Source organism: Zootoca vivipara, chromosome 6 (assembly GCF_963506605.1).
Source record: "Zootoca vivipara chromosome 6, rZooViv1.1, whole genome shotgun sequence".
NCBI classification, from domain to species: Eukaryota; Metazoa; Chordata; class Lepidosauria; order Squamata; family Lacertidae; genus Zootoca; species Zootoca vivipara.
The window spans coordinates 40,044,500-40,070,394 of record NC_083281.1 but is presented as its reverse complement, the minus strand read 5'-3'; the positions used below and the strand labels follow the sequence as shown (position 1 = coordinate 40,070,394).

The 25,895-nt window shown below is 44.2% G+C and overlaps 1 protein-coding gene across 1 annotated transcript in view; it reads right to left on the bottom strand.

Annotated features, from left to right (window-relative positions):
- The window catches only part of CSMD2 (CUB and Sushi multiple domains 2), a 495,411-nt gene that overhangs the window by 144,251 nt on the left and 325,265 nt on the right, over positions 1-25,895 (bottom strand). Inside the window, exons 14-17 of the mRNA XM_035120356.2 lie at positions 10,585-10,911; positions 6,865-7,059; positions 918-1,056; positions 166-353 (exon numbers count right to left, since the gene is read on the bottom strand). Coding sequence (XP_034976247.2) covers positions 166-353; positions 918-1,056; positions 6,865-7,059; positions 10,585-10,911 — 849 coding nt within the window. The remainder of the gene's footprint in view (positions 1-165; positions 354-917; positions 1,057-6,864; positions 7,060-10,584; positions 10,912-25,895) is intronic.

The window sequence follows — 25,895 nt, the reverse complement described above, 5'->3', positions numbered from 1 at the left end:
AGGCTGTGACTGACACTGAAGAATTTCAAGGTCTCCTAACATTTGGTATCAATAGTGCAAACCAAGCAAATAAGATGAATGGGGGGTGGGGAACATATTCCAGGCAGTTATAAGGTGGTTTTATGACACTGGTGAGGGCGTAATTGCCTGCATTTCCTGACTTACTTTCATAGCGGATTTGAAAGCCGACATCAGAGTGGCTCTTGTCAGTTGTGAAGAGGAGGTAGAGGAAGTTGCTGGTGCTAATGAGGAACTGGGGGACCTGAGTGCCGTCAAAGACGCCTATCAAGGGTGACGAGTAAGACTTGCCATCGCGCACTTCCAGTGTGTCGTAATTCACCTCAGTTTTAAATCTGCAATAGGGCAAGAGAAGTGCCTGTAAAAATGACAACTCCCTGTGTCCCCATTTGCCCGTCCCTTTATTTTAAACCAGGGTTGTGGAATATTTTCCCACTCATGGAACACACTCCCTCGTGAGCCGCTTTCCGGGGCCTGTGTGCCAGTAGGGGCAAGGGCCAAAGACGAAAGAGGGAGGACCTACAAATCCTGTAAGTAGGCTGCATTCCAACCCCACAAAAGGCAGGTATTCGCACGCACACCATACCATCTCCTGGCATCTCCAGGTTGGGCAGAGAAAGAAACCCATTTGAAATGCTGGAGAATCACTGTCTGCCAGTGCAGACAAGACTGACCTAAATGGAACTATGGTCTGACTTGGTATAAGAAAGCTTTGTATGTTCTTAAAATGGTGAAAGTTCATCTGAAACTGAACATTCCAAGGGCCACCTATAGATCTCAAGCTTGCTAGGTACACACAGTTCTCAGGTATCTGGCAACCACACTGTTTCAATTTATTCTAAAATTTATTTTTGTATTTTGAAAGTGATCTGGTGGAAATAAATCATAATAGCACCCACCTGTCAAATGTAATTTTGATAGGGTATCCTGGTTGAGCTTCTATGACCCACGCACAGTTCAGAGAATCCTTGTAGAATCCAGGCCAGCCAGGAGACAAGATCATTCCACTTGGAGAGGTCAGATGGCCACCACATGGAGCTGTCCACGTGTGGGGAGGGGAGCAAAAATACAAATGTTGGGCCAATAGATCAGTGCCAGCCACACACCCACATTTATGCCCCCTCTCCCACCCCACATGCCTCACAGAAGGCTCCCAATAACCACCATTCACTTTCAACCCCAAATGCCCAGAACAGTCCTATATTTTCATACACCACCATACCAAATGGGATTCTGGAGAGAAAAAGTGGTGGCTGTCAACAGGCTGCCTCTCAGAATAACCTTGGCAGAAGTAAGGCCACACCTTAAGAATTGCTTAAATTCTCCCTTACAATTGCATGGCCTGCAATGGTGCAGTAAAATGGGAAAGCATTTTAGCCCTCCCCAGCCACACATTATACACACAGTGTGTACAAAACCACACCAAAGTCATTTACTTTGAATTGCTCTGCAAAGGAGGGAAATTCTGCTGGAGCAACTTCTTTGAATCATAGAATCATAGAGTTGGAAGAGAACACAAGGGCCATCCAGTCCAACCCCCTGCCAAGCAGGAAACACCATCAAAGCATTACTGACAGATGGCTGTCAAGCCTTTGTTTAAAGACCTCCAAAGAAGGAGACTCCACCACACTCCTTGGCAGCAAATTCCACTGTCGAACAGCTCTTACTGTCAGGAAGTTCTTTGTTTAGGTGGAATCTTCTTTCTTGTAGCTTGAATCCATTGCTCCATGGTCTTACCCAAATCTGACAAGCTGTAGTTCTTCCAAAGTCTCCCCTTTTGTGCTTGTGTTAAGGGACAGGGACTCATCCTCATCTGATCATCCTAACACTTCGGAAGAAGGGTAACCCTTATACAAGTATCTGGTTAAACATGTGGGGGCTTAATATGGGGGGCATACAAGGCTCACCCCCAATGTTCCCCAATGTCACTCCATATGCAAAGATCAGAAGTGGAATTGATAAACAGATGGATGTTGGAGGTAGACCACCCCATTTTAAGCTCATGGGTTACAACAGAAAAACCTTAAAACAGTAATAGAGCAATCCAAACTCTCTTTGTGCCAGGCTGGTTTGTGCATGGATTGAGCAGAAGTGTCACTCCACCAGGGCAAAGCTCTCCCTTCCATTTGCCAAATGGAGCATTCCAGGCATAGGGAGGAGATCCATTGGATATTGAGTTGACCTGTCACATGATGGCATCAGCTATGGTTGTTGTACTAGCTCCAGCTGGAGCTCCCTCCCCGCCATGCCCCCATCTGACATCATTAGCAGAACTGCAGATATGTTGATTTTATTAGTGGTTCCTGGGTCTACTGATTCACACCTTATTTACCATGCTGCATGGATCAAAACTGTCCAGTGGCTCAGGACTGGAGACCTGGTGCTCTCTAGATGTCCCATTTGCTCTAGTAAGCATTGGCAATGGTGAGGGATGATGGGAGTTGTAGTCCAGACACGCCTGGAGGGCACCAGATTGCTGCTCCTGCTTTAACTATTCTGTCAGGAATGAAACATTTGGAGAGGGAGCACCTCACCCACATAGTGAGCCCACAAAAGGATGCTCCTCTTCCCCATATAAGAAAACAGGAAGCGGCTGTACACTGAGCCAGACCATGGGTCCATCTATTTCATTACTGTCTATGTTGACTGGCAGAGAGTTTTCCAGGGTTTCAGAAAGGGGACATTCCCAGTTCTACCTGAAGAGAGCCAGGGAGGTGTAAATGTGAAGGATACAGGAAATATATCTATAAAAGTGTTCATATAGTTTCAGAGAAGCACAATGTCCTTATAGTGTGATGTAGTGGTTAGTGTGTCAGACTAGGACCTGGGAGGCCAGGGTTCAAATCCCCACTTGACCCTGAAGCTGATGGGTGACCTTGGGGCAATCACTGCCTCTCAGACTAGACTACCTCACAGGGCTTTTGTGGGGTTCAAATGAGGAGAGGGAGAACCATACATGCAACCTTGAGCTCTTTGAAGAAAAATATGGGATACAGATGACTAAATAAATCAACAAATAAATAGCCACATACATAGCTCTTCCCCATATTAAGGACATAGGAAACTCTGTCCTTGGCCCATCTAGCTCAGCACTGTCTGCACTGACTGGCAGCAGCTTTCCAGAGTTTCAACCAGTAGGTCTCTCTAAGACCTACCTGGAGATACCAGAGATTGCAGCTGGGAACTTCTGCATGCAAAGTTAGTCTTTCCCCAAAGGCAGAAACCAAAAAAACTTTGAGGTGGGCCTACCTAAGTGATTATGTCCCACCTGCACCTTTGTGAAACCCCACCAGAGACACTTCAGTAATCTTAACATTTTGGCTGATCTTGATTTTTCACATGATGGGGACAGTCTAAATGTAATCTAAATTTTATTGGCCTGTGGGATGTGCATGGAATCAGATGACAAGTTGGGGGTGCCTAGACCAGGCATCCCCAAACTGCGGCCCTCCAGATGTTTTGGCCTACAACTCCCATGATCCCTAGCTAACAGGACCAGTGGTTGGGGAAGATGGGAATTGTAGTCCAAAACATCTGGAGGGCTGAAGTTTGGGGATGCCTGGCCTAGACTATCTATGAGGGGTGAGGAATCACTCATCTTATTGAAGCTCCTCTAGCCTCTACTGAAGCTCCCAGATGGGTGGTGCAAGGAACAGCTTCCAAATTCTATACAGGTTTCCTTTGAGCTTTTGTAGAAACCCAGGAAAATTTTTGGTGGCTCTGCTATCCTCTCTCCTGATGGAATCTCAATCAACCTTGCTAGTTCTCTCTGCTGATTTTTTTATTCAAATGTCAAACAGCACTTTAAATATTCTAGACAGACTTCTTCCCTCTTACTTAATTAAAAAAGGGGAGCTAATTAGGACTCACATTTAATTGAGCTCACACTGGAGGGCGAGTCAAAGGCGAGCCAACGAGATGGGCGATAAAGGAGTACACATTAATATTGGTGGGGTTATCAAAGCTTCCCAGAGATGAAAAGCAGTTTTAATTTTTTTTAAAATATATTATTCATTTCCCCCCACCGCTTAAAGAGAAAGTGAGGAGGTAGGTGTATGCAATCTTATACTAAAGGCAGTGATGGGAGGAGGGGGAGTTAAAATTCACATTAAGTGAATTAAAGTAATTAAAATGAGTAAACAAATAAAGCCACAGGCATTTTCTGACAGTATTGATGGTATTCTGGAATAGAAATGAAAGAGAAGAGAGCAAAACAACAAATTCCGTCATTCCAGTAACTGGATGAGAACTACCTCCTCTCTGGCAAGCTATCACAGTAAGACCCACGGATGCAGTTCACCATCTCAGACCTCAGATAATTGCCTGGCGCTTCCTGGCATTCCAAAATGTGGAGGGTGGAGCATGTCGACTTCATTTTGCCAGATGGTAGGGCTGGCTCTGTTCTCATTAAATCAGACATGGGCAACATCGGGGCCCTCCCGATATTGCTGGACCGCAACTGCCATAATCCCCAACCACTAGCCATGCTGGCTGGGGCTGATGGGAGTCTGGAGGGCTACAGGTATAAGGTGCACTAATTATGTAGGAAGGTTAAAACAGCTTACATAAGATGAATAGAGGTGACCAGCTAAGCAAGGGTTAAATGAAGGAAAGTTTCAGTGTTTCTGAAATGTGTACTAATGGGCAGCAACACATATGGTTATGGTGGGCCTTTGTAGTATTTTTTGGCTGCTGTTGCACCCCCCTTAGTTACTGTCTTGTTCTGGTACTATGGAGCAGGGACAGATCCCTCCATGCATCAGGTTTCCTAATGAGCCTCCCACACTTTGTGATGTTGCCCATTGACATTAAAGACTTGGAGAACCAATTACTAGAATTATTTCTCAAGAGTTTGGCACATCTGTATTCAAACGATTGCAAAGATATCACGCACTGGCATCTTTCTCAGAGAATAAAGGGTAGGCGGAAGCCTTTAAATTTGTAACAACTTGTTTTCATTTCACTTGGTTTTCCTGTAACAGAAAATGTTAAGGCTCACAGAGCAGCTTGCCGGAGCGGGGATATGTTCTATCACAGACTTTAAATTGCTATCACTTTAACTGCTCTTTCTTTCTTTCTTTCTTTCTTTCTTTCTTTCTTTCTTTCTTTCTTTCCTAAATTGTATGCCTGCAATGCAGAGTGATGGATCACAAGATATCTAACTTCAGCATGCCAAAAGCTATAAGCTTCAGATATGTCCTAAGGCCATATAAGCTTCAGATCCATCCCTTGAACAAATCACTGAAAGCTTTTCTCTGGTAGCAGCTGCCATGTACATCCAGACACTGAGGGTTGTATCCAATGCCTCTCCTACTCAGAGTAGACCCACTGAAATGAATGAACATGAATAAGTTAGGGCCATTAATTTCCACAGGACTACTCTGTGTAAAAAGCTGTATCCAACCCAAAGAATCAGAGAATGGTTCAAGATTGTACCCTATTATGGAAGCATTGTGTGTTGGTGTGAATAACAAGCTCTGGAATAGTGCACAACTATTCTTAAAGGGTCAGAAGGTAAACACTCTTACTCAATTAACCAGAAAGATAAGGAAAGAGTACATTCACCCCAACAGTGTATTAATGCGGAGACTAAGGCTTTCTGCATACTACCACTGTAAAGTTTGCACTGTGGACCAGGACTGGAGCTTGCCTATGCTGCCCTCTAAAGTGTGGGTGGGGCTCTTTTAACTGCATAAGGAGCTACACTCAGAGAAGGAGTTCACTATTACTATACAGTGGTCCCTCAACTTACAAATTTAATCCGTTCCGAATGCACATTCGTAGGTCGAAAAGTTTGTAAGTTCGAAAAAAGTGGTTTCCCATAAAAATGCATTGGAAACGGAAAAATTCACAAGTCGAGTAAACCGCATCTAAAATTTGTAAGTCGAGAAAACCCCATCTAAACTGCAACAGTTTTCCTTTCGGATGTCGAAAAACACGTAAGTGTGCGGCCATTTTTACGCATTCGTAACTTGAAATTTCATAAGTCGAGTACTTCGTAATTTGAGGGACCACTGTATAGGATGTTTTGCATGCATATGCTATAATGTTCAATATGCAATTTTCAAAGATGGATTAGATATCGGTAATTGCCAGCTAATTGCGCCAAACTTTCTGCACCTGCCTCCATTTTGGTCTATCTCTGGTCCCTGTGTCAACCTTTTGTGACTGGTAGGCCTCTGTAATAGTTAGCCATCTCAAGTGGGCCCTGGGGGTAGAAAGGGTAGAGAGGGTACTGCTGTCTTTTTCTACTGATCCATCTTTGGGAATGGCTAAATTTCCTTGTTTCCTTGTGGCAAGGAGCTGCATAGCTCAGTTTATGTCATATGAAGTAAATGCATCTGTTCTGGAGATAGTCTCACAGCCTTCCCACTTAGAATTTGCTATAAATAGAGACGTCTGTTTTCTTTTATAGTTTTCTCTTCCCACTTCCATATTCCTCTTACAATTTGTTTTACTCATCTGCTGCATGGAGGTGTGTGTGGGGGGGATCACATGCATGGGTGCGTTTAAAATAAATCCATATCTAAATGCAATTTCTCCCAAAATACACATTTCCAAATGTATCTTTTCCTCAAAGTACACATTTTTATACACAATTTATTTCAAAACACACATTTTGAATTGCATTTTGAAAAGTCTTTTGAACAAAACAAGAACAACAAAAGCAACAACAACAACAACATCACCACCACCACTTGGGAAGTGTGAAAGCCATCAGACAAACAAGCTCAAATCCACATCCAGGCGAGTCTGTACAGGAAGAGGCAAATATCAAACTCCTCCAGGCCCCCTACCTTGTCTGTACCCCGATCAAGAACATGACATGCCAGTTTGGCAGCTCACCTTCACATCTCAGCACGGAGTTGTCCCACACCACGTTGCCTTCCTTCAAGACGCAGGTGATGGTCTCCGAGCCATGTGTCCTGATGAATCCCTCATCACACAGGAAGGACACTGAACTGCCAAGCTGCAGACTGTCACCAAAACGCTTGCCATTAACAGGCACACCCGGATCAGGGCACTCATTGTGTCTGAAGGCTGGAAGGAAGCAACAAGATGGCAGATGACCAAAAGCATTTCCCTACCGGTGGAAGTGCAAATAACCAACAGTTTATAGGCAGTCTATATTCATGGATCTTTCTCCAGTAACAAACCCGTCTGTAATTCTGTACCCAACACTAGGCTCTTCTGACCACTGGAAGAGATTTACATCCCATCCTTGTTCGCAAGGAGCTGCTAGCTCTGCTTCTGGCTACAGCCAGACTCGAAATCGCCAAACAGTGAAAGTCTGCATTAGGTTCATCTAGGATGGTTTGAGAGGGTGTGGGATGCTGCCTTGCCTGAGTGTTTAACCCATCACATGAGGATTCTAAGAGGGGTGGTAAATCAAGACAATTTTGATGTTGTATGGTTTCTGTTTACAGTGGTACCTCAGAAGTCGAACGTCTTGCAAGTGGAACGTTTTGGCTCCCGAATGCCGCAAACCCAGAAGTGAGTGTTCCGGTTTGCGAACATTCTTTGGAACCCAAACGTCCAACACGGGTTCCACGGCTTCTGATTGGCTGCAGGAGCTTTCTGCAGCCAATCAGAAACTGCACCTTGGTTTCCAAACATTTTGGAAGTCAAATGGACTTCTGGAACTGATTCTGTTTGACTTCCAAAGTATGACTGTATATGCTTTATAAATTAAAATAGAAGGCGGCATCACACATGCTTCTATGTGGCAAGGCTACCTTATCAATATTTGACTCTTACTTCCAAAATGTCCTGTTGTTGAATCTAGGTTCCCATCAGCCTTGAATATTGGCCACGGTGCCTTCAGCTGATTGGAGTACAAAACAACTGGAGGGCACTGGATTAGCCACATCTGTATTAAGGGCATCAAAGGTTAAGTCCAATGCTTTGAACTGAACCTGAAAACTACATAGTTGGCAGCCAGTGCATATCATATAGAACCCTTGTGATAGGATCAGATCACCTAGGGAACAGCTGTGGCTGTAGAGGACATGTTTTGCATGCAAAAGGTCCCAGATTCAGTACCCATAAACTTCAGGTAGGGCTGGGAATGTTCCTGTGTTGGAAACTCTGGAGAGATGCTGCCAGACAGTGTAGACAGTACTAAGCTAGGCAGACCAATGGCCTGACTCAGTATAAGGCAGCTTCCTAGATTCCTCCCTAGTCCCTGTCAGCATCATGGCTGGTGCAACATTTTTTGTTAACTGAATGGTTTTCAAGGGCAGCCCCATGCAGAGTTTGTTACAGTCATCTAATCTGAGAACAATTCCAGAAAATGGCTCCTGTGACACAGCTCAAATAGCAAACTACATTCACATTTTCTGTATGTTTTGGATGGAGATGTGCAGGACCAACCCTCCTCCCTAGGAAATTTTACTGGGCTTAGCATAGCTTTGCTGACTTCCCTTAAAAAATCACAGACTTTTCACCTGGATTCCTAATCTATATACAGTCGGACCTTGGTTCTCAAATGGAATCAGTTCCGAAAGGCTATTCAACTTCCGAAAACGTTTGAAACGTTTGAAAACCAAGGAGCGGCTCCTGATTGGCTGCAGGAGCTTTCTGCACTCAATTGGAACCCGTGGAACCTGCGTCAGATGTTTGGCTCCCAAAAAACATTCGCAAACCTGAACACTCACTTCTAGGTTTGCGGTGTTCGGGAGCCAAAACGTTTGGGTCACAAGGTGTGAGAGAACCAAGATATGACTGCAGATGCTTAGGAAACTGACTTTGGTGCTTATAATTGTAGTTCTGTGAGGAGCACACTGCAGTCCCAATTAACAGAGACTTCCTATGCACCATACATTTAAAGAATATATAAAAATCTATAGTCAGTGCATATGCATCCTCTGTTAATACATTACCAAACCGTTTCCCCACCTTTCTAAATTTGCAATGGCAACTGCTTTGCTGACTAACACCCAGATGGCAACCACTCAATCCATGATGTGACCCAGAATAACCCCTCTGTTCCCAGTGGGGTGAACAGATTCCACATCGACACTTCTAAACATTAGGCATTAAGCCCCTGGCAACCTCCCCTCACAAAAAACCCCCAACAGGTTAGGTGACTTTGATGAACTTGTCCCCTAATCTAGCCCAGCAAATTATTTTTAATAATAGCTGGTTTGCAGTTGCCAACCAGAAATACCATTAATTTCGCAGAGCTGTTAACCAATGTTATAACAAAGGTCGTTCATCACTCCTGCCAAGCCAATGTAATCGTGTTCTTTAGAAAATTATAGGAGAGCGCGTGAGAGCACATTGCTATGGGAAGCTGGCATTCATGGCTCAAATTTAAGAGGACCCAGAAATATTTCCTGCTCTGTTATTCTATGCAACAAAGTTTATCCTTTCATTTATGCAGTGCCTGGCGGTTCTGAGGGCATACTCAAAGCAAGCACATTGGGGCCATGTTAATTCAAACAGTAATATTTGGGGCACTAAATAAATATGCAATGAATATCCAGGGTCTTGAGAAGTGAAAAATCACATATTTGCAGACTGCTGCTAAGTATCCTTGAATAAAGCGACAGGTTTCCAAACATTTATGGATCCACATGCAAAAATGAAGACAAAGAAGAAAGGAAGCTGAGGCCACATCCACAACACACACTTTAAGCAGCCGCAGCATCCCCACAACATTTTTGGGGAGCTGTAGTTTGTTAAGGGTGCCGAGAGTTGTTAGGAAGGTCCTATTCCCCTCCCAGAACTACAACTCCCAGAATTCCCTGGGAAGGGGGACTGATTGTTAAACCACCCTGGGAATTATAGCTCTGGGAGGGGAATATGGGAATCCTAACACGTCAAAGTGCAAGTAGATAAATAGGTACCACTCTGGTGGGAAGGTAAACGGTGTTTCCGTGTGCTGCTCTGGTTTCGCCATGCTGGCCACATGACCTAGAAAAACTGTATGCGGACAAACGGCGGCTCCTTCGGCCAGTAAAGCAAGATGAGCGCCACAACCCCAGAGTTGTTCGCGACTGGACTTAACTGTCAGGGGTCCTTTACCCTTTTAACATCTCTCAGGGCCCTTAACAAACTATACCTCCCAGAATTCTCTGGGGGAAGCTATGACTGTTTAAAATGGTACCATAGTGCTTTAAATGTATGCAACAACGGTGGACCGGGTTTTGGTAGCCCAAAAAATGGAAAGTGAGGGAGGTCCCAGGTAAAGAGAATGGGCAACTTAAGATGATAGAATATGCAAAATTAGCTGGTCTAACATATAGAATAAGAGAGCAAAAAGAACATGCATTTAAAGAAGAGTGTAAATTCAACAGTATAATAAACACTTGAGTGATGTAAGATAGGAGAGCCTGAATAAAATGGTTATAGTAAAATATGCAGGGATGGTGTATAAATTAAATGAACCATGGAAGGGGAAGGAGGGAAGTCACTGAATGTACGGTTGTATGTACAATGTTTATTTTGAGATGTAAAATTGAAAACTTAATAAAAACAATTTAAAAAACAACAACAAAGGCTGCAACCCTGAATAATGGGGGGAAAGGACCCCACACAACAAGAACATGCTTCCCCACTTACTGGTAAATGTGATGTTGAAGCCTCGCTTTTCGGTGGAGTGGTCAGTCTGAAATTCCAGCCTGGCGACATGGCCGCTGCTGGTCAGAGAAGATGGTAGCTGACTCCCAGAGAATGTTCCCAAGACAGGGGATTCAGCTGTCCCGCCATCCTTGATAGCCAGGAAGTCAAACTGGGGCTCCACGTCAAAATCATTAAAGGCCAAATGGATCCGGCTTTCAGGTTTTGCAATGATTAACCAAACACAGTGCAGGCTGCTGCCATATTCCTCCGGGTAGTTTGGAGAGAGCACGATGCCAGATGACGTGGTGAAGTTGAAGAAGCAGGAAACTGCAACGAGAGAGAGAGTGCGAGTGAAAGTTGGTGTCAGTTAGGCATTGGCAAATCTGTCAATTTCAATTTCTTGCAGTTTTCCAGTCTTAATTTCAGTTCTCCATATTTCCACATCGGTTTGAGATTTTTTGGAAAAAATGCCCTCATGGAAATCCATTGGCATTTTAGTGTGAGTTTGTCCTATGATGCATGCAATTGTATGCAATTTCTCCTGCTGTGAAAAATCTGCAAATAAATTTCCTCTAATGCAATTATTTTTATTTTTGATAATATATGCATTTTACTGCACACTTTACCCTAGTTCATGAATTATGGTACAAATCACTTGGCTGGAAGACAGCACTGCAAAATTCAGAGGGTGGTGAATTTTGAAGGATGGGTGTTTTTCAGTTCATGTATTGTTTTAAAAAAATGCACTTTAACAAATCCCTCCACCCAATCCCACCTGTTCCTAATGTCAGACAATCCATGATTCATCAAACTGGTTTGATTTATTTTTAATTTAAAAAAAATAAATTTAAAATATTTGTTAGTTGCCCTTTATCTAAAGATCCCAGAGTTTTGTACAAAAGTGTAAATAGAAATCAATTCAAGTTCCAATTTTAAACCAGGAAAACACCTGTAACAAAATATAAGGGGGAAAAAACAAATGTAAAAGCGAAGCAACCAAAGCACAAACTGAAACAAACAAAAGTTATTTAGGAAGGTATTAATTTTGCACTGAAAACCTTGGAGTGCTGGTGCCAGCATAAATACTCAGGGAAGGGATTCCAAAGCTGGGGAGCCACAGCTAAAAATACCATCTGCCTTGTAGCAACAGAAGGCAGCTCAGCTAAACAGGTGACAGGCTTTTGAATGTGAGATTTTGGGGAGGGGAGGGGGGAGTCATGTGAACTAATGATCTTTCAGAATTACAAAGGCAATACAAGGGGAAGGAGAAAGATTGGCTGCCTCTGCATCAACACAATATGCAGCTTAAAGGTAAAGGTAAAGGACCCCTGACAGTTAAGTTCAGCAAGAAAATAAAATGAAGGAAAACGTGGCAATATTATTATTCACTTATCCCCTCTCTTATGTACCTAATTAGCTATGCTGCTAAACTTCTGTCTTGGGGACGGGTCTTTAAAAATAAAGTAAAGCTATAACGTGTGTGTGTGTGTGTGTGTGTGTGTGTGTGTGTGAGTGAGAGAGAGAGAGAGAGAGAGAGAGAGAGGGAGAGAGAGGGAGAGAGAGAGAGAGAAACCTTCCATTTTTTGGGCCCAGTTCAAAGTGCTATTTTTGACTTATTGAGCCTTTTGTGGCTCAGGACCCCAATACCCCAATGACTCCCCATTTGAATGGACCCAGATGTTGTAATCATCATCTGAGGTTCTTCTTCATGTGTCTCCTCTTTGAGAGGTCTGGAGGGTGGCCAACAAGAGAACAGGCTTTTTCAGATGTGGTTCCCCGTTTGTGGCATGCTTTCCCAGGGAGGCTCACCTGGGGCCATCATTACATAGTTTTAGATGCCCAACAAAAACATTTCTTTTTCACCAGGTCTCTTGCTATTAATTTTCTATAGACTTTAGTGGTTGGGATGTTTAAACCTGCCTTTTTTCTTTTTTCTTTTAAGGATTGTCTTTCAGATTTTTCTTTTGTTTTCCTTTTATGTCATTTTAATGTATGTGTTTGTTTGTTTACATATTGTAAGCTGTTTTTGAGAATCCATGCTGTGGTTCTGATAAAATGGCAGCAAGAGACGACAAGCCATGGCCGGTTCTTGCGGCAGCAAGAGATGACAAGCCATGGCCGAGGCGGCAGGAGAAGGCGACGGGGTTGTTTGGAAGTGAAGGGCTCCCCCTGTCCTCGGCCGGCCCAGCTGAGCCTGCCCCTTCTGGGGCCTCGCCCACCTTCCCTGCCCGGCAAAGTGCAGTGGCCGCCAGCGGGCGAAAGTATCCTGGGAGGGACGGCAGAGTTATTTTCCCGCTTGCCGCCTGTGGGCACAAAAAATGCTCTGAGCCGGAGTTGCAGGGCGAGAGAAACTCTGAAAAATGGGGGGGGGGCCGCTGGAGGGATCTTTGCACCACGGCGCCGGATATGCTTAAGACTGTTCTGGAACCAGGCAGAGGGCCTTCTCAGTAGTGGCACCCGCCCTGTGGAACGCCCACCCATCAGATGTCAGGGAGATAAACTGACTTTTAGAAGGCATCTGAAGGCAGCCCTGTTTAGGGAAGTTTTGAATGTTTGATGTTTTATTGTGTTTTTAATATCCTGCTGGAAGCTGCCCAGAGTGGCTCAGAGGCCTGGCCAGATGGACGGGGTATAAGTAATAAATTATTATTATTATTATTATTATTATTATTATTATTATTATTATTATGTGTGGCAGTGTATTTAGCTCCAGCTGTAGTACTACGTTGTGCTGCTATCTTAGCTCATAGGAACATACAAGCTTCCTTGACCGAGTCAGTAAGAATGGGTGAATCTGTCAGTTTTGGGTTCTCTCAGTTTCTCATTTTTCCTATCTTAAGTTCAGTTATCCACACTTTGACATGACCTTTCAATTTTTTAAAAAAGTCTTTTTGACAAATCCCCAACATTTTAGTGCTCATTTTTGCCAATATGCATATGTTTGTATGCAATTTCACCTATTCTTACACATAGTTAAGTATGTAAGAGTTGCCATGCTGCAGTTTGCATAGCTGTCAACAGGTGGTGCTGCTGCAAACTATGGCGTGACAACAAACTGAGCTCTCACAGCTGCTGGGCTATTTCAGCAATGTTGGAGAGTGAGGAGGGATGGGCGAGTGAGTGAATGGCTGGTTGCCCAGGTAAGTGGTTAGAGTAGGTGGCCCCAGGCAAGCCACAGAGGAGCAGTCAGGACAGACTGAAGCAGCTCCCCAACATCTGTCCTGCGCTGCTTGCTGCCGCCCTCCTCACACCAGTGACACTTACTGGCAGTCGAGCTATAAGGGGACGGGAGGTGGTTCAGACAAGCTGTGAATATTGTGCGCAGTGGCAGTGGCTCTGCAGGGTTTCACATGGTGTTTCTCAGCCCTAGCTGTGGATGGTGTGAACTTGAGAACTTCTGCATGCAGTCCCTTCCTAAGGACACTGTCTCATAGTGAATCAAACCACTGGCTCATCTAGATCAGAACTACCTGTACTAACTCATGGCAACTCTTCAGAGTTTCAGATGCAGCTTTTCCTCAGTCCTTCCTGGGGATGTTGGGGATTGAACGCAATACCTTTTGCACATGAAGCAGATGTTCTACCACTGAGCCACAGCCTCTTCCCCCTGGCATAACCATTCTGCGTACAGTCCACTCTCCGCTTATATAGGGATTACGTTCCAGGGATAGAACATGAAGCCAAAACTGTGTATAGTCAAATCACACTCCACCTCCACCTCCGAATGCTCTTTCAAGGCCACTGAACACTCTCCCTGTACCTGCAAATGCTCTCCCAAGGTGAGTGCAGTGGCAGGTGGGGTTGCTGTTGTCCCCTCTCCCGGGATGCTACCCCCTTTTTATTTTTATGTTTTTCAGCCAAGTATGTAAAGCTGAATTTGCACAAGTTAAATGTGCGTAAGTTGTGAGTCGACTGTATTTGTCAATAAGCTCAAAATGCCACAAGCCTCCAGTGACCTCTTTCCAAAGGAAACTAATATCAGGTGAGCATGACATCCCAGGAACATCTCCCTGCTTAAATTGGGGCAAGCAGAACTCAAAGGTCACCCAATGCATGAGGTCTAATTGCATTGTCTCCCAAAAAGTTTTTTGTGTAGGTGAATATATGCATCTTCAGTCATTAATCTGGGATTGTCAGTGTTCACATGTGCATGTGTCCATCTTAGCTACATCTAAGACACTTGCCGTAAGATTATGACAAGGTATGAATTATTTCCTTGCCAGCGCATTCTACACATCACTGTAGACAGCACACAGTGTAGGTGGAAATGCTTCACACAAGTCATCGGAAAACAGTGGACAGGAGGAGCATTGCACACTATGGAAGTGGTGTGTAGAAGCTGCCACTTGAAGGCTGTTTCCCACAGAAATCTGGTTGGCCGCTGTGGGAACAGGATGCTGGACTAAATGGACTCTTGGCTTGATTCAGCAGCACCTTTTATACTCTAAGTCAGGGGTGTCAAACTCAAATTCATCAGGGGCCGCATCAGCAGTTTGGTCACCCTCAAAGGGCTGGTTGTATGTGTAGGACTATGTGTCCACTCTTTATTATCATAAATTATTGTCACTGCATTCAATTATTACTGTTTTTTGTAATAATGTAAGTAATATCTAGCTCTGAAAGCAGAAACATAGTCAGAATAATGGCAAGTAGATATTCAAATGTACAATTATTGTACAATTTATTGAAAAATGATTTTTGGTAACTGCACTGGGTGGTGGAGGCTCGCTAGGGTTTCATGCAGGACCTTTGCAGAGCTACTAGTACCTGGAGATGCTGGGGTCCTTCTGCATGCAGGACAGATGTTCTGCCAGTGAGCCACCACCCTTCACCAAAGGGACTAGCTGAGGTTGACTCACTGAAGCTGCTCTCCTGGTTCCAGGGTTTAAGGGCCAGAAGTATAAAGCAGCATCCTATGTTTCTGAGGAGAGGGAGAGGGAGAGGGAGAGGGAGAGGGAGAGGGAGGGGAGGGGAGGGGAGGGGAGGAAGGAAGGAAGGAAGGAAGGAAGGAAGGAAGGAAGGAAGGAAGGAAGGAAAGAGGGGAGAGAAAGAAGAGTAGGAAATAAGGAAGAGAATAAAGAAGGAAAGAAAAAGAAAGAGGGAGAGAAGACGGAAAGGGAGAAAGAAGGAAGGAAGTAGAGGGAAAGAAAGAATAAGAATGAGGGAGAGGAAGAAAGTTGGGAAGGAAGGAAGGAAGGAAGGAAGGAAGGAAGGAAGGAAGGAAGGGGGAGCAGGAGGGAGAGAGGAAGGAAAGATGTGAGAGAAAGAAGAGTAGGAAAGAAGGAATAAAGAAGGAAAGAAAAAGAAAGAGGGAGAGAAGACAGAGATAAAGAAGGAAGGAGAGGGAAAGAAAGAATAAGAACGAGAGAGAGGAAGAAAAAAAGGGAAGGGGGGGTCGCCGCCTTGATTCAGCGCCAGAAAAGAGCGTGAAGGGACCCAGGGGCAAAAAGCATTTCCCCGGCCCCAGCTGTTTGTCGGCGCTTTGTTGGTGCGGCGCTTCAGCAGCAAGGTCCCACTGCTGGGTCCCGCTGGCTGGGGCGCTCGGCGGGCCACATGACGAGGTCTGGCGGGCCGGATTTGGCCCCCGGGCCTTGTGTTTGACACCCGTGCTCTAAGTAATAGGTGAACCGCAGAATCCCAACTCACAACGTGCAGATTTTTGAAGCGCTACGGGGCAACTATTTGCCACCCTGCCCGTCATCCTCTGCCTTGATGAATAGGCCAGTGGCCTGAGCTAACCAGGTGTGAAGCCAGATGCTGGAAAAGTAAAGGCAATTAAGGAAAATTTTTAAAGCAACAATGAACATGGAGCCCTTTAGCTGTCCGGAGAGATCCCCCCCACACACATTTCAGCTGACAGGGTCCATTTGCTTCCCATAGCAAGGAGGCTGTTTAATTGGTACTGTCTACTGCTTGTCTAACATATTACTGATTTAATAATGCCCCCGCCAACACCACGCACACAACCAAACTGGCTCACGATGCTTCACCTCCTACTCCTGGATACCCTCTGGACCCCACCCGCTTTCCACCTAGTATGTAAAACCTTTTCATGTTAATTGCAGGCCAGAAAGAAAGGTTCAGCAAGCATGTTTTCCCAAACACAGAACTGTATTATTATTTATGTCATTGCTTTTCCACCTTCCCACACCCCTCACCAAAGGTTATTAAGCCATGATTATATATTTTTTAATCTATAAGGGCTTCTGCTGATCCAGTCATCCCCTGAAATGAGAGAGGAAATGGGAAGCAGTTCTATTACAAGGACAAAAGAACTTGGCGATCCATTTAAGTCATGGGTGAAAAAATTTTTTCAGCCCCACGGCCAGATTCCCTGATAGTCAACCTTCAAGCAGTCACATTCCAGTGATGCGCAGGGCCAGAAGCAAAAGTCAGGCAGAGCAATAGATTTGTACTATAGGTTACATTCCAAAATATGTTAATACAACAGGGCTTTTCCAAACTCCTTGCTTTACCCAAACTTTGTTTTCAACTTCCACTTTGCTCCCTCTGTGTTACTTTCTGCTTCTGCTTCTCAAACGTCTATTGTTGTTTACAATGACCACCTCTTTTTCTCTCAGTATCCCTCCACTCCAGTTTACTCAAACCTCTGATATTGTTTAAAACAACTACTTTCTTTTCTTTTCAGTTTTCCTCCCTTCTCACTGAACTCAAATGTTTCCCTCTTCCTTTCCTCAACAATTGCATGTGAAAGAGATAAAGGATGTACGTAGATCCTTCAAATATTTTGTAGTACCTTCCTAGAATGAAGGAACTTTACTCAAACGCCTGCCATTGTTTAAAACTGCTATTTTCCTCTCAGTTTTCTCCATCTCTGCTTTACTCAAATTTCTGCCAGTGTTTTAAGCCACCAGTTTTCCTCCCCCAGTGTTCCTCCTTTCTCACTCCCATGCCAGGACCACTGTTATTTTGCAACTGGCCTTCACTTTTGTTTCCCTACTTGACTTCAAACAATTTCAGGATTATGACAAGGCACTACAAATCCTCCAGTGAGAGCTGTGTGATGACATTCTTACATTTTTATTATAGAGAGAGACAAAAGTCAGAGGTTTCTGCACACTCACCCTCAGCTTGCCATCCAGGCAAGCAAGAGGCATTATCATAGGCCAACAACACTTTACTGCCAGGGAAAAGTACTTGAGAAGGACAGGGAACAGGGATAATGGTGGTGGTGCAGCAGCTGGGTGGCCAACAAAAAGTTATGAAGGTCAGGAAGAGAGGCCCCTGAAAAGTGTAAACTAGTTGTCCTACACTGGCAGAGGCAAGCAATTCTATTTATAAAGGCACCCAGGATCAAATCATTCACAACAGTATCCAAATTGCTGGTGAACTTCCATACCACCTGAAATGTGGTTGAATGTATACAAAGGCAACTTATTTACTGAAAAAAGTTCTCCAAGTTAGACATTTACACACCTCTGTCTTGAAACACAGTAAATAAAGAGTAAAGTTTAAGGTAACAGAACACATATGTACGTGCACAACACATCTCCACACCCACCTTAGAACTGTAATAAAACTCTCCTCCAAAGTTTCTACACACATTGAAACCCACCCCCCAAAAAAGATGCCACTTTATACATCACCCCTCCAGATACGAAACTTGATCGTAGGCCTTTGGAAACTCATGCAATCTTACTGGAGACTAGTAGCTGTACCCCTATCCATGTTGCTCACCAATCCCACCTACCTGCCACCCTTTGCCAACCCCTATCTCCTTGACAACCCCACTCCCTTTACACTTGACCAACCCTGCATTACAGCTCCCCACCCACTTTACACTTCATTCCCTTCCTCCAAACCAGTGGTGAAAATGAGAGGGGAGTGCAGCTGCTGCTGTAGGAACAACAACAACAAAAGAGGGGGGGGGAGCCTGCAATTTATAATGCAGCCTTTCTCCTTTCCAGAGCAGCCATCACAACAGTATCAGAAGCATGGGGGTGGTTTACAAAGGGGACAAGGATTTTCTCTCCTTCATTTCCCTCCCACCCACTAGTGGTGGCGCTAACAGGGGAAGCAGCAGCACAGCATAGCAGGATGGTTATAGGGTAGCTGCCCCAGTCTGTCCCTGTGTGGCTAAGCTGGGCTGCCCACCACCTGCACTGCTTGTTCACTCTGTCTACTCACTCCCCCTGTCTGCATGACCAGCAGCTGCATGACAACACCATTACAATTTTATTATATACTAAGAAAGGGATTTTTCAGAACTGCATTCAGGTTTGAGATGGAGCCCAGTGGCTTCTATTTTAAATTTGTGGAGAAAGTGTACATCTGGGGGAATTGTGAGAACTTAAAAATGGCAGCTTTCACATTTGACTGCCTAGCGGAGGGGAGCAGGGCAGTCATCAGTGCTGGTGAGTATTGCACAGAAGCAGCTGTTCAAAAGTGCCAGTTGCCAATGCCAGGCCAAGGTTTATTTCTTACTGGTATGATGGCTGAATGACACTTCATGCAAGCACAATGCAGGGAAAGGACTTCTGTGGAGGGGGAAGCAAGGAGCCAAAATGACAACCACGCATTTACTTTCCACCTAAACTTTAAACAGTTCAGCTCTTACATTTACCCAAATGACAGTAAGGTGAAGGAATTATTCAGCCTGCTTCTTTCATTAGGGGTGGAAAACCTTTTCTCATACCAAGGGCTGCATTCCATTCTGGACTGCCTTCTGGAGGTCACATGACAGTGGTGGAAAAAAACCAGAAGTAAAAGGGGGCAGAGAAAAAGTATCCCTTTGTACAGTAGGCTGGTTTTTACATGCACTCCTCTGTGTCCTCTACCTAGGCAAGCAACAGGCATTCTCAGACCTTAAGGACACATTCTAGCCAGGCAAAAAACACTCATGCAGGGTATGAAATAGGACTGGGAAGGGGTGTGACATGGGGAGAGTCACAAGGGCCAGTTAGCGAGACCTGGAAAGCTGCATTTGGCACTCAGCCCTGAGATTTCCCACCCCTGAACTACAAGAAAACACACTAGTCCACAATCAGAATGAGTTATACTTAACCTCTATTGAGGAAATAATAGCAGTTGACAGGAAAGTAGTACAAGGATGAAATTAGTGTTTGATTTAGAAACAGAGAATTGATCACATGGCTGTAAAATGAATGCAATGAACTACCTACAGCCAACATCTGGCTTTAAATACCTTTAGTTCTTGGCCCATGCACCTCTCCTCTCTACACATTCTGCAGTTTCCTCCCCCTTCATGCTCTTGCTTGCCCTGATCATCTCTAGAATCAGAGGCAACTTCATTGCTAGAGACTCTCACACTGTCTGCCTCGTTCTCCCACCATGACATTAGAGAAGTTCAGCCACTTTAGTGGCAATTGATTTGTGAACATCACCACCAAACCACTTTAATGCACAGTCACACAGATAAATGCCCATGGAAATATACTTCGTGCAAATCCAGGATTGTGATGTGGGACAAATCCTCCATTGGGGGCTGCATGATGACATTCATACATTTTTATTATATAGAGAGACGAAAGCCAGAGGCTTCTGCACAGCCACCTTCAATTTTTGATCCAGGCAAACAAGAGGAATTATCATAGCCCAAGGACTATCCAGCATTAAGACCCAATTGTTTAACTGTGAGCATGCGTTCTACTACTCATGAAGTTTGGAAAGAAGCAAACCCAGCTCACCCTAAACAGAAGTGTACTGAATCTTAGAACGGTTCCATGTGAACCACTTCACTGTGGGGAGTTTAGGTCAGCATGGGTTAGCCTGCTTTTGCATTTTGGCCACACTCACTTTGACATGCATCCCCAGGAGGGTCGATCCATCCCTGGGTTAGCAGAAAGCCAAAACTCAGGGCAGACGAGGTTTTGTTAATTTATACCTTCAATGTATGCAGCTCATAGTACAGAATAACCTACTTTCCGGAGTTGTTGTGATGATAAAATAGGAAATGCTCACGTACACAATCTCCAGCCCTTTAGAGGAAGCATGATACACAAAATTGCAATAAAATGAAATAATTGATTTACAAGGGGGATGGAGAGGAAAGTGGGAGGGGGAGGGGGGGAAGGTCAAGATTACCTTTGCAACAATTAGGATTTATAATCTGCATTCCAAAGAACCAATGAAAGTAAAGATTCTCAAGATGATGAAGTCTGAACAGACCTGATGTTTGAACTTGTATAGTAAACAGAAGAATGTGTTGGGCATGCATGTGGTGACAAATATATTCACATACCCACCCACTCATTCTAGAAATGCTCCGCTTACAATTTATTGGACTGCTCTTTGCAGCAGGCAGTTTATTTTTCAGGACATCAGCAAATGTAACTAGGCTTAAGGGGATTTGGCACAAACCTGCGGGAGGTTAATCCACTACACATTCCTTCTGCAGTTCTCTCCTGAAGTTCAAAGCAGAATCCACAAACTCTTTTTAAAATACAGCAACCCATAAAACAACAGGCAGGCAATTACTCCTCAATTCCTTAGTGGAACTTGGCAAATTACAAGGAAAGGTTTTTTTTTATTGTTTAATTGTTTTGAGATGTTTCATAGGATGCAATTCCGAAATGGAAATAAATAAACAGATAAACAACCTCAGCACGATGTTATGTAATATTTGTACTCAACAGATTCCTACAAAGGGATTTCCCAAATTAACAGATGTTACATACAGGTGTCGTGAGCACCCACCATTTTTCTGCTCCCGAGGGAAACCACAACACACACACACACACACACACAAACCATTAGCAGATTTGTGAATTGTAGCATAACATTTCAATTCAATCTTCCTTCTTCTTTTAAACCAAGACAGTTCCTGCCCTCAGGCTTACAATCTAAAAGACACAATACAAAAGGATGAAGGGATGAGGTCAGAGAAGGAAAAAGGCAAACTTAGGCACTGGTAGTGACAAGCTGGGATGGAAAGAGGAGCCAAAAAGAGCTGATCTCTCAGCAGGGCCAGTGCATTGGGGTCTGCAAGCCCATCTTTTCCTTTGCTGCAGCCTGATGTGTACCCTGAATGTACACAGCTAGACTGTGGAAAAGCAGAAACTTATGTTGGTGTAGAACCAGGATCTGTCTGCCTCTGTCCCTTTGGAGTGAGAGACTAGGGGCTACAGGTCAAAGTGTTTCATGGATGGGCAAAACGTTACCACACTTTGGTGCAATTCAACTCATCCAGTCTGGTCACTGGCTCCCCTTAAACTGGAAGGGCTAGAAAAGCATCCATGTCAAGCTCATGTTTATTCTGGGCAACAGCAGCATCTCCTGTGACTGAATCTGACTTCTGATACCAGGTTGTGACTCCACAGGTCTAGCAATGGCTACACCTTTCCCGCAAACTCAAGGTAAATCAAGAAGAGGCTGAAACTAGGCTCCAGCATATGCTGATCAAACATAACTGAGCTGGCTTTGGAGACAATTCCATTATCTTGGTTCCTTTGCTAAACAACATGCCACGCCTGTTACCAAATCCCAAAAGAAGATATGTTAAGAATGTAAGAAGAGCGGCTGGATGAGGCCAATATCCCATCTAGCCCACCATGCTGTTCTCACAGTGGCCAACCAAATGCCTCTGGGAAGCCCCAAAGCAGCACCCAAGCACAAGAGCAAAACTCCAGAAAATGATATCCAGAAGCATTATTGCCTCCCAGCTGTGGAGCATAACCACAACTGTTTTTTCCCCCCTATCACCACTCATTTCTCCAATTTGCCATTCTGGGGCTCTGTATGAAGTTGTGCATTATGGGAAGGAAGAAGCGAGAGAAGGAAAGTAGGGGGAGAAAGCAATAGTCAAGTGACAGGTTAATTTTTAGCTGAATGTAAAACTCATCATAGTTAACAGGAAATTATATAGTGACTCTGGAAACATTGTGAGGAGAAAGCCATTGATCACAGTTTGAATTCCCCTCTTATAATCCTGAAAGCATACATGGGGCAGTGAGCACAAGAGGCTAGACATTCAGAAAGCAGCCTGTTTATGATGGGGGCCTGGGATCATTCAGCAGGTATAATAAGGCAATATGGGATTAACAAGAACAGGTAATTACTACTAAGGGTTGCAAAATTAATGCACAAGAAAGAATCCATTTTGGCACACAGGAGGAAGGGCTAAGAGGAGGATTAGCAGAGAAATGAGATTTCAGAAGGGGAGAAAAACTTTTACAGCTGTTAAAAATGGCAATTAAAAATAGTCCCCCACTTCAATCTAAAAAGTGAATTTAGGCCTCTCAGGTGCCTACTGCATCATGGGTAACTGTGGCTAATGCAAAATGAAACAGGAAAGCGAAGTTTCTAGCTCAGGTGTGGAAAACCTGTGGTCTCCAGATGTTGCTGAGCTACAAATCCCATCATCCCTGGCCATGGTTCTGAGGGCTGTTGGAAGTTGTACTTCAGCAGCATCTAGAGAACCAAGGGTTCCCCAATGCTGTGCTAGCTGACAGATATTGTAAATCCATGCAACATTATTGAAGCCCAAGCAAATTTAAAAACTCAGGTGTGAAAACGCCCTTAGAGGGTGGAATGAACATGAAGTGCTCCTGTTTTCCATGGAGGTAAAACACCAGGCAACATCTGGACACAGAGAGTTAACTGTAATTGAAACAGATAATTCTAGACACAAATAATATGCAGAGGCTGTCAGTATTCTCTGTGGATATCCTTTCCCTTCTTCTTCTTCTTCTTCTTCTTTTTAAAAAATAAAGTTAATATCCTGCCTATTGATCCGAAAAATCTATATGATGGCTCAGAAATAAAACCAATACAATAGCCAAAGCAGATGATACAACATAAGCACACGGCAACAGCAGGGAAACCAAAATCAACAAACCAAGGAGAATTAATTTGCCTGCCCACTTGCACAAAGCTTGCATGGAGGTTACACAATGTCTGCTCTTTACTGAGCATTCATTCTGTTTTCTTTAAATGGTGATTATACATCTTCCTGTCAAGCAATCATTATACCACATATTTTAGTGAATCTACCTGTCACTGCATTCCCCCCCCCGAAATTTTTATTATTATTTTAACACAACAATACAAACAACACGTGAAACTATACGAAGTTTTTCCAGTTTTATGGATATATTGGGTGAAGCCCAACATAGGAAGAAGTGAAGCATTAATTAAGGTGATAGCAAAAATGATCTGCTCATGAACATGGAAAGATTCATCTTGCCCTAAGTACCCAAAGGTCAGGTCATCATAGCCAGTGGGCTACTTACCGTATACAACCTCTCCACACAGGGGCTTGGGAAGGCAGGGATACAGAGAATAATGGAAACCAAATTTCCTCTAGCCTATTCTTCTTAGATAATCCTCTTGCCACCCTTCTGTGCTGCTATGAGGCTATTCAAAAGAGCTACGTCTGAGATGTTATTTATCCAAGCTTCCATCAGGAGCTCTGAGTCAGATTTCCAATGATATGCAACAGCCAACTGCACTGTTAACAAAAAAAGAACACCAGGTCTCTGTGCTTGATCTCTGGATTTTTGTCATTTTGCAGTGATAGCAGGGCTAGGGATAGATCAAGTTTCAATACTTTGGCCATAACAGAAGAGGGAATGGCAAAAATCCATGCCCCCCCTTTTTTGCATTTTGTTGCAGGCCCACAACACATGAAAAAATGAAGCATGTCCCCTGCAGTCCTTCCAACACAAAGGGGATAGGGTCTTGCTTACTTTGGAGAGCCACACTGTGGCCCAGTGCCATCGGAGAAGGACCTTGAGGGGCACCAACTGCAGGTGCACAAAGGTTATCTTAACCACATGGGGGGGGGGAGGAAGGACCACACCCTTTCCCACGAGTATACATTACATCACTGACGCCATTTCTCTATTTCTTAAATTTGATCTAGTGCATAGGGAGTCAAAGAGCATAAGAGAGAAAGGCTGGCAATTAGCATGCCTGGGTCAGCTGGAACCATGTAATTGGCAGCCCTTCTTGCTGTCCTCTTAGAGCAGGCATCCCCAAACTTCAGTCCTCCAGATATTTTGGACTACAATTCCCATCTTCCCCAACCACTGGTCCTCTTAGCTAGGGATCATGGGAGTTGTAGGCCAAAACATCTGGAGGGCCGCAGTTTGGGGATGCCTATCTTAGAGCCTCCTTCTTGGTGGCTTGGCCTCTATGTATTAGATCATGAATTCTATATATCTCATTGGATTCTCAGACCCAAAATCACTGACAGTTATCTAAACGACTAAATGTGGGATGATCAAGCAGTGGGGTAAGGGGGAGGATACACCCAGGACCAAGATGGAGCCCCGCTCCCTCCAAGGTAGATAGTTGTTCTTAAGAGTTATTCATTTTCCTCACTGCTGCCCTGGAAAACCACAGAAAGGGAAGTGCTCTAATGGATGGCATGGAGGGAGAGAGCTCAGGCTGTACTCAAGGGGTCCCCAGAGAGAATATGATGAGTGGAATTAAGTGTTTGACTTGGAATGCATTATAGTAGGACTTCAGTGGGGAACACCCAGCCCGCCCTCCTTCGTGCTGGGTCCATAAAGCGTAGTGAGGCTTACCCTGCATCTCTTTCCCTGGGACACAAACCGTTTAACAGTTTTTTGGCAATGTTTAAAACTTGCAACGGGAGCAGGGATGGGAATCACTTGGAATACATCCAGAAATCTGGCAAAATAGACATTTTGACTGCTGTGATGCAGCTGAGGCAAATTAGGACGGCTCCACCTTTTTAATTCTGCCAATATTTCTTTGCGCAGGTGGTCAAAATTTTGCCCTGGCAATTGATTGTATCTTTTTAAAACAACAACAACAACACAAAAAACTATGGGTTGGAGTAAAGGCAGATGCAGTGAAAGGCTGGGACATGTTAATTGGGAGGACAACCCATTTAGTGTATTGGATTTCAGTCCTGCTACATGATAAAACACACTGAGCTGTGATTTTAGTGGTTTCAGGGCTTGCCTAGGCTTTTGCAACATTAATAGCATGTTAGTCACAAACATATTTACCGTATGTTCTGCTCCACAAAGCATCACCCCCCTCCAGAGCAAATGTCAAGGGTGAGAGAGGGCTACTGTACTTTGTTTACTGCTCCCCAGAAGGCTGAAGCACCGTCCCATTAATGGAGATCACTGCCTGGGATTTGGTGTGGAGTAATTGCATCACATGGAGGAACTTTAACCACAACCACATTTTGGAAAGTAGTAGACTTAGGAAGTTCCACTGAATTCTGTCAAATTTAGAATTTGGTTTCCCATGAGGCCAATGCTGCAGAGGAGCGGGTAGAGTTGACTTCATTGATAAGGTTTATTACCTTACTAAATGTTCCTGTGGGGCATGAAGCCAGTTTGGTAGGGCAC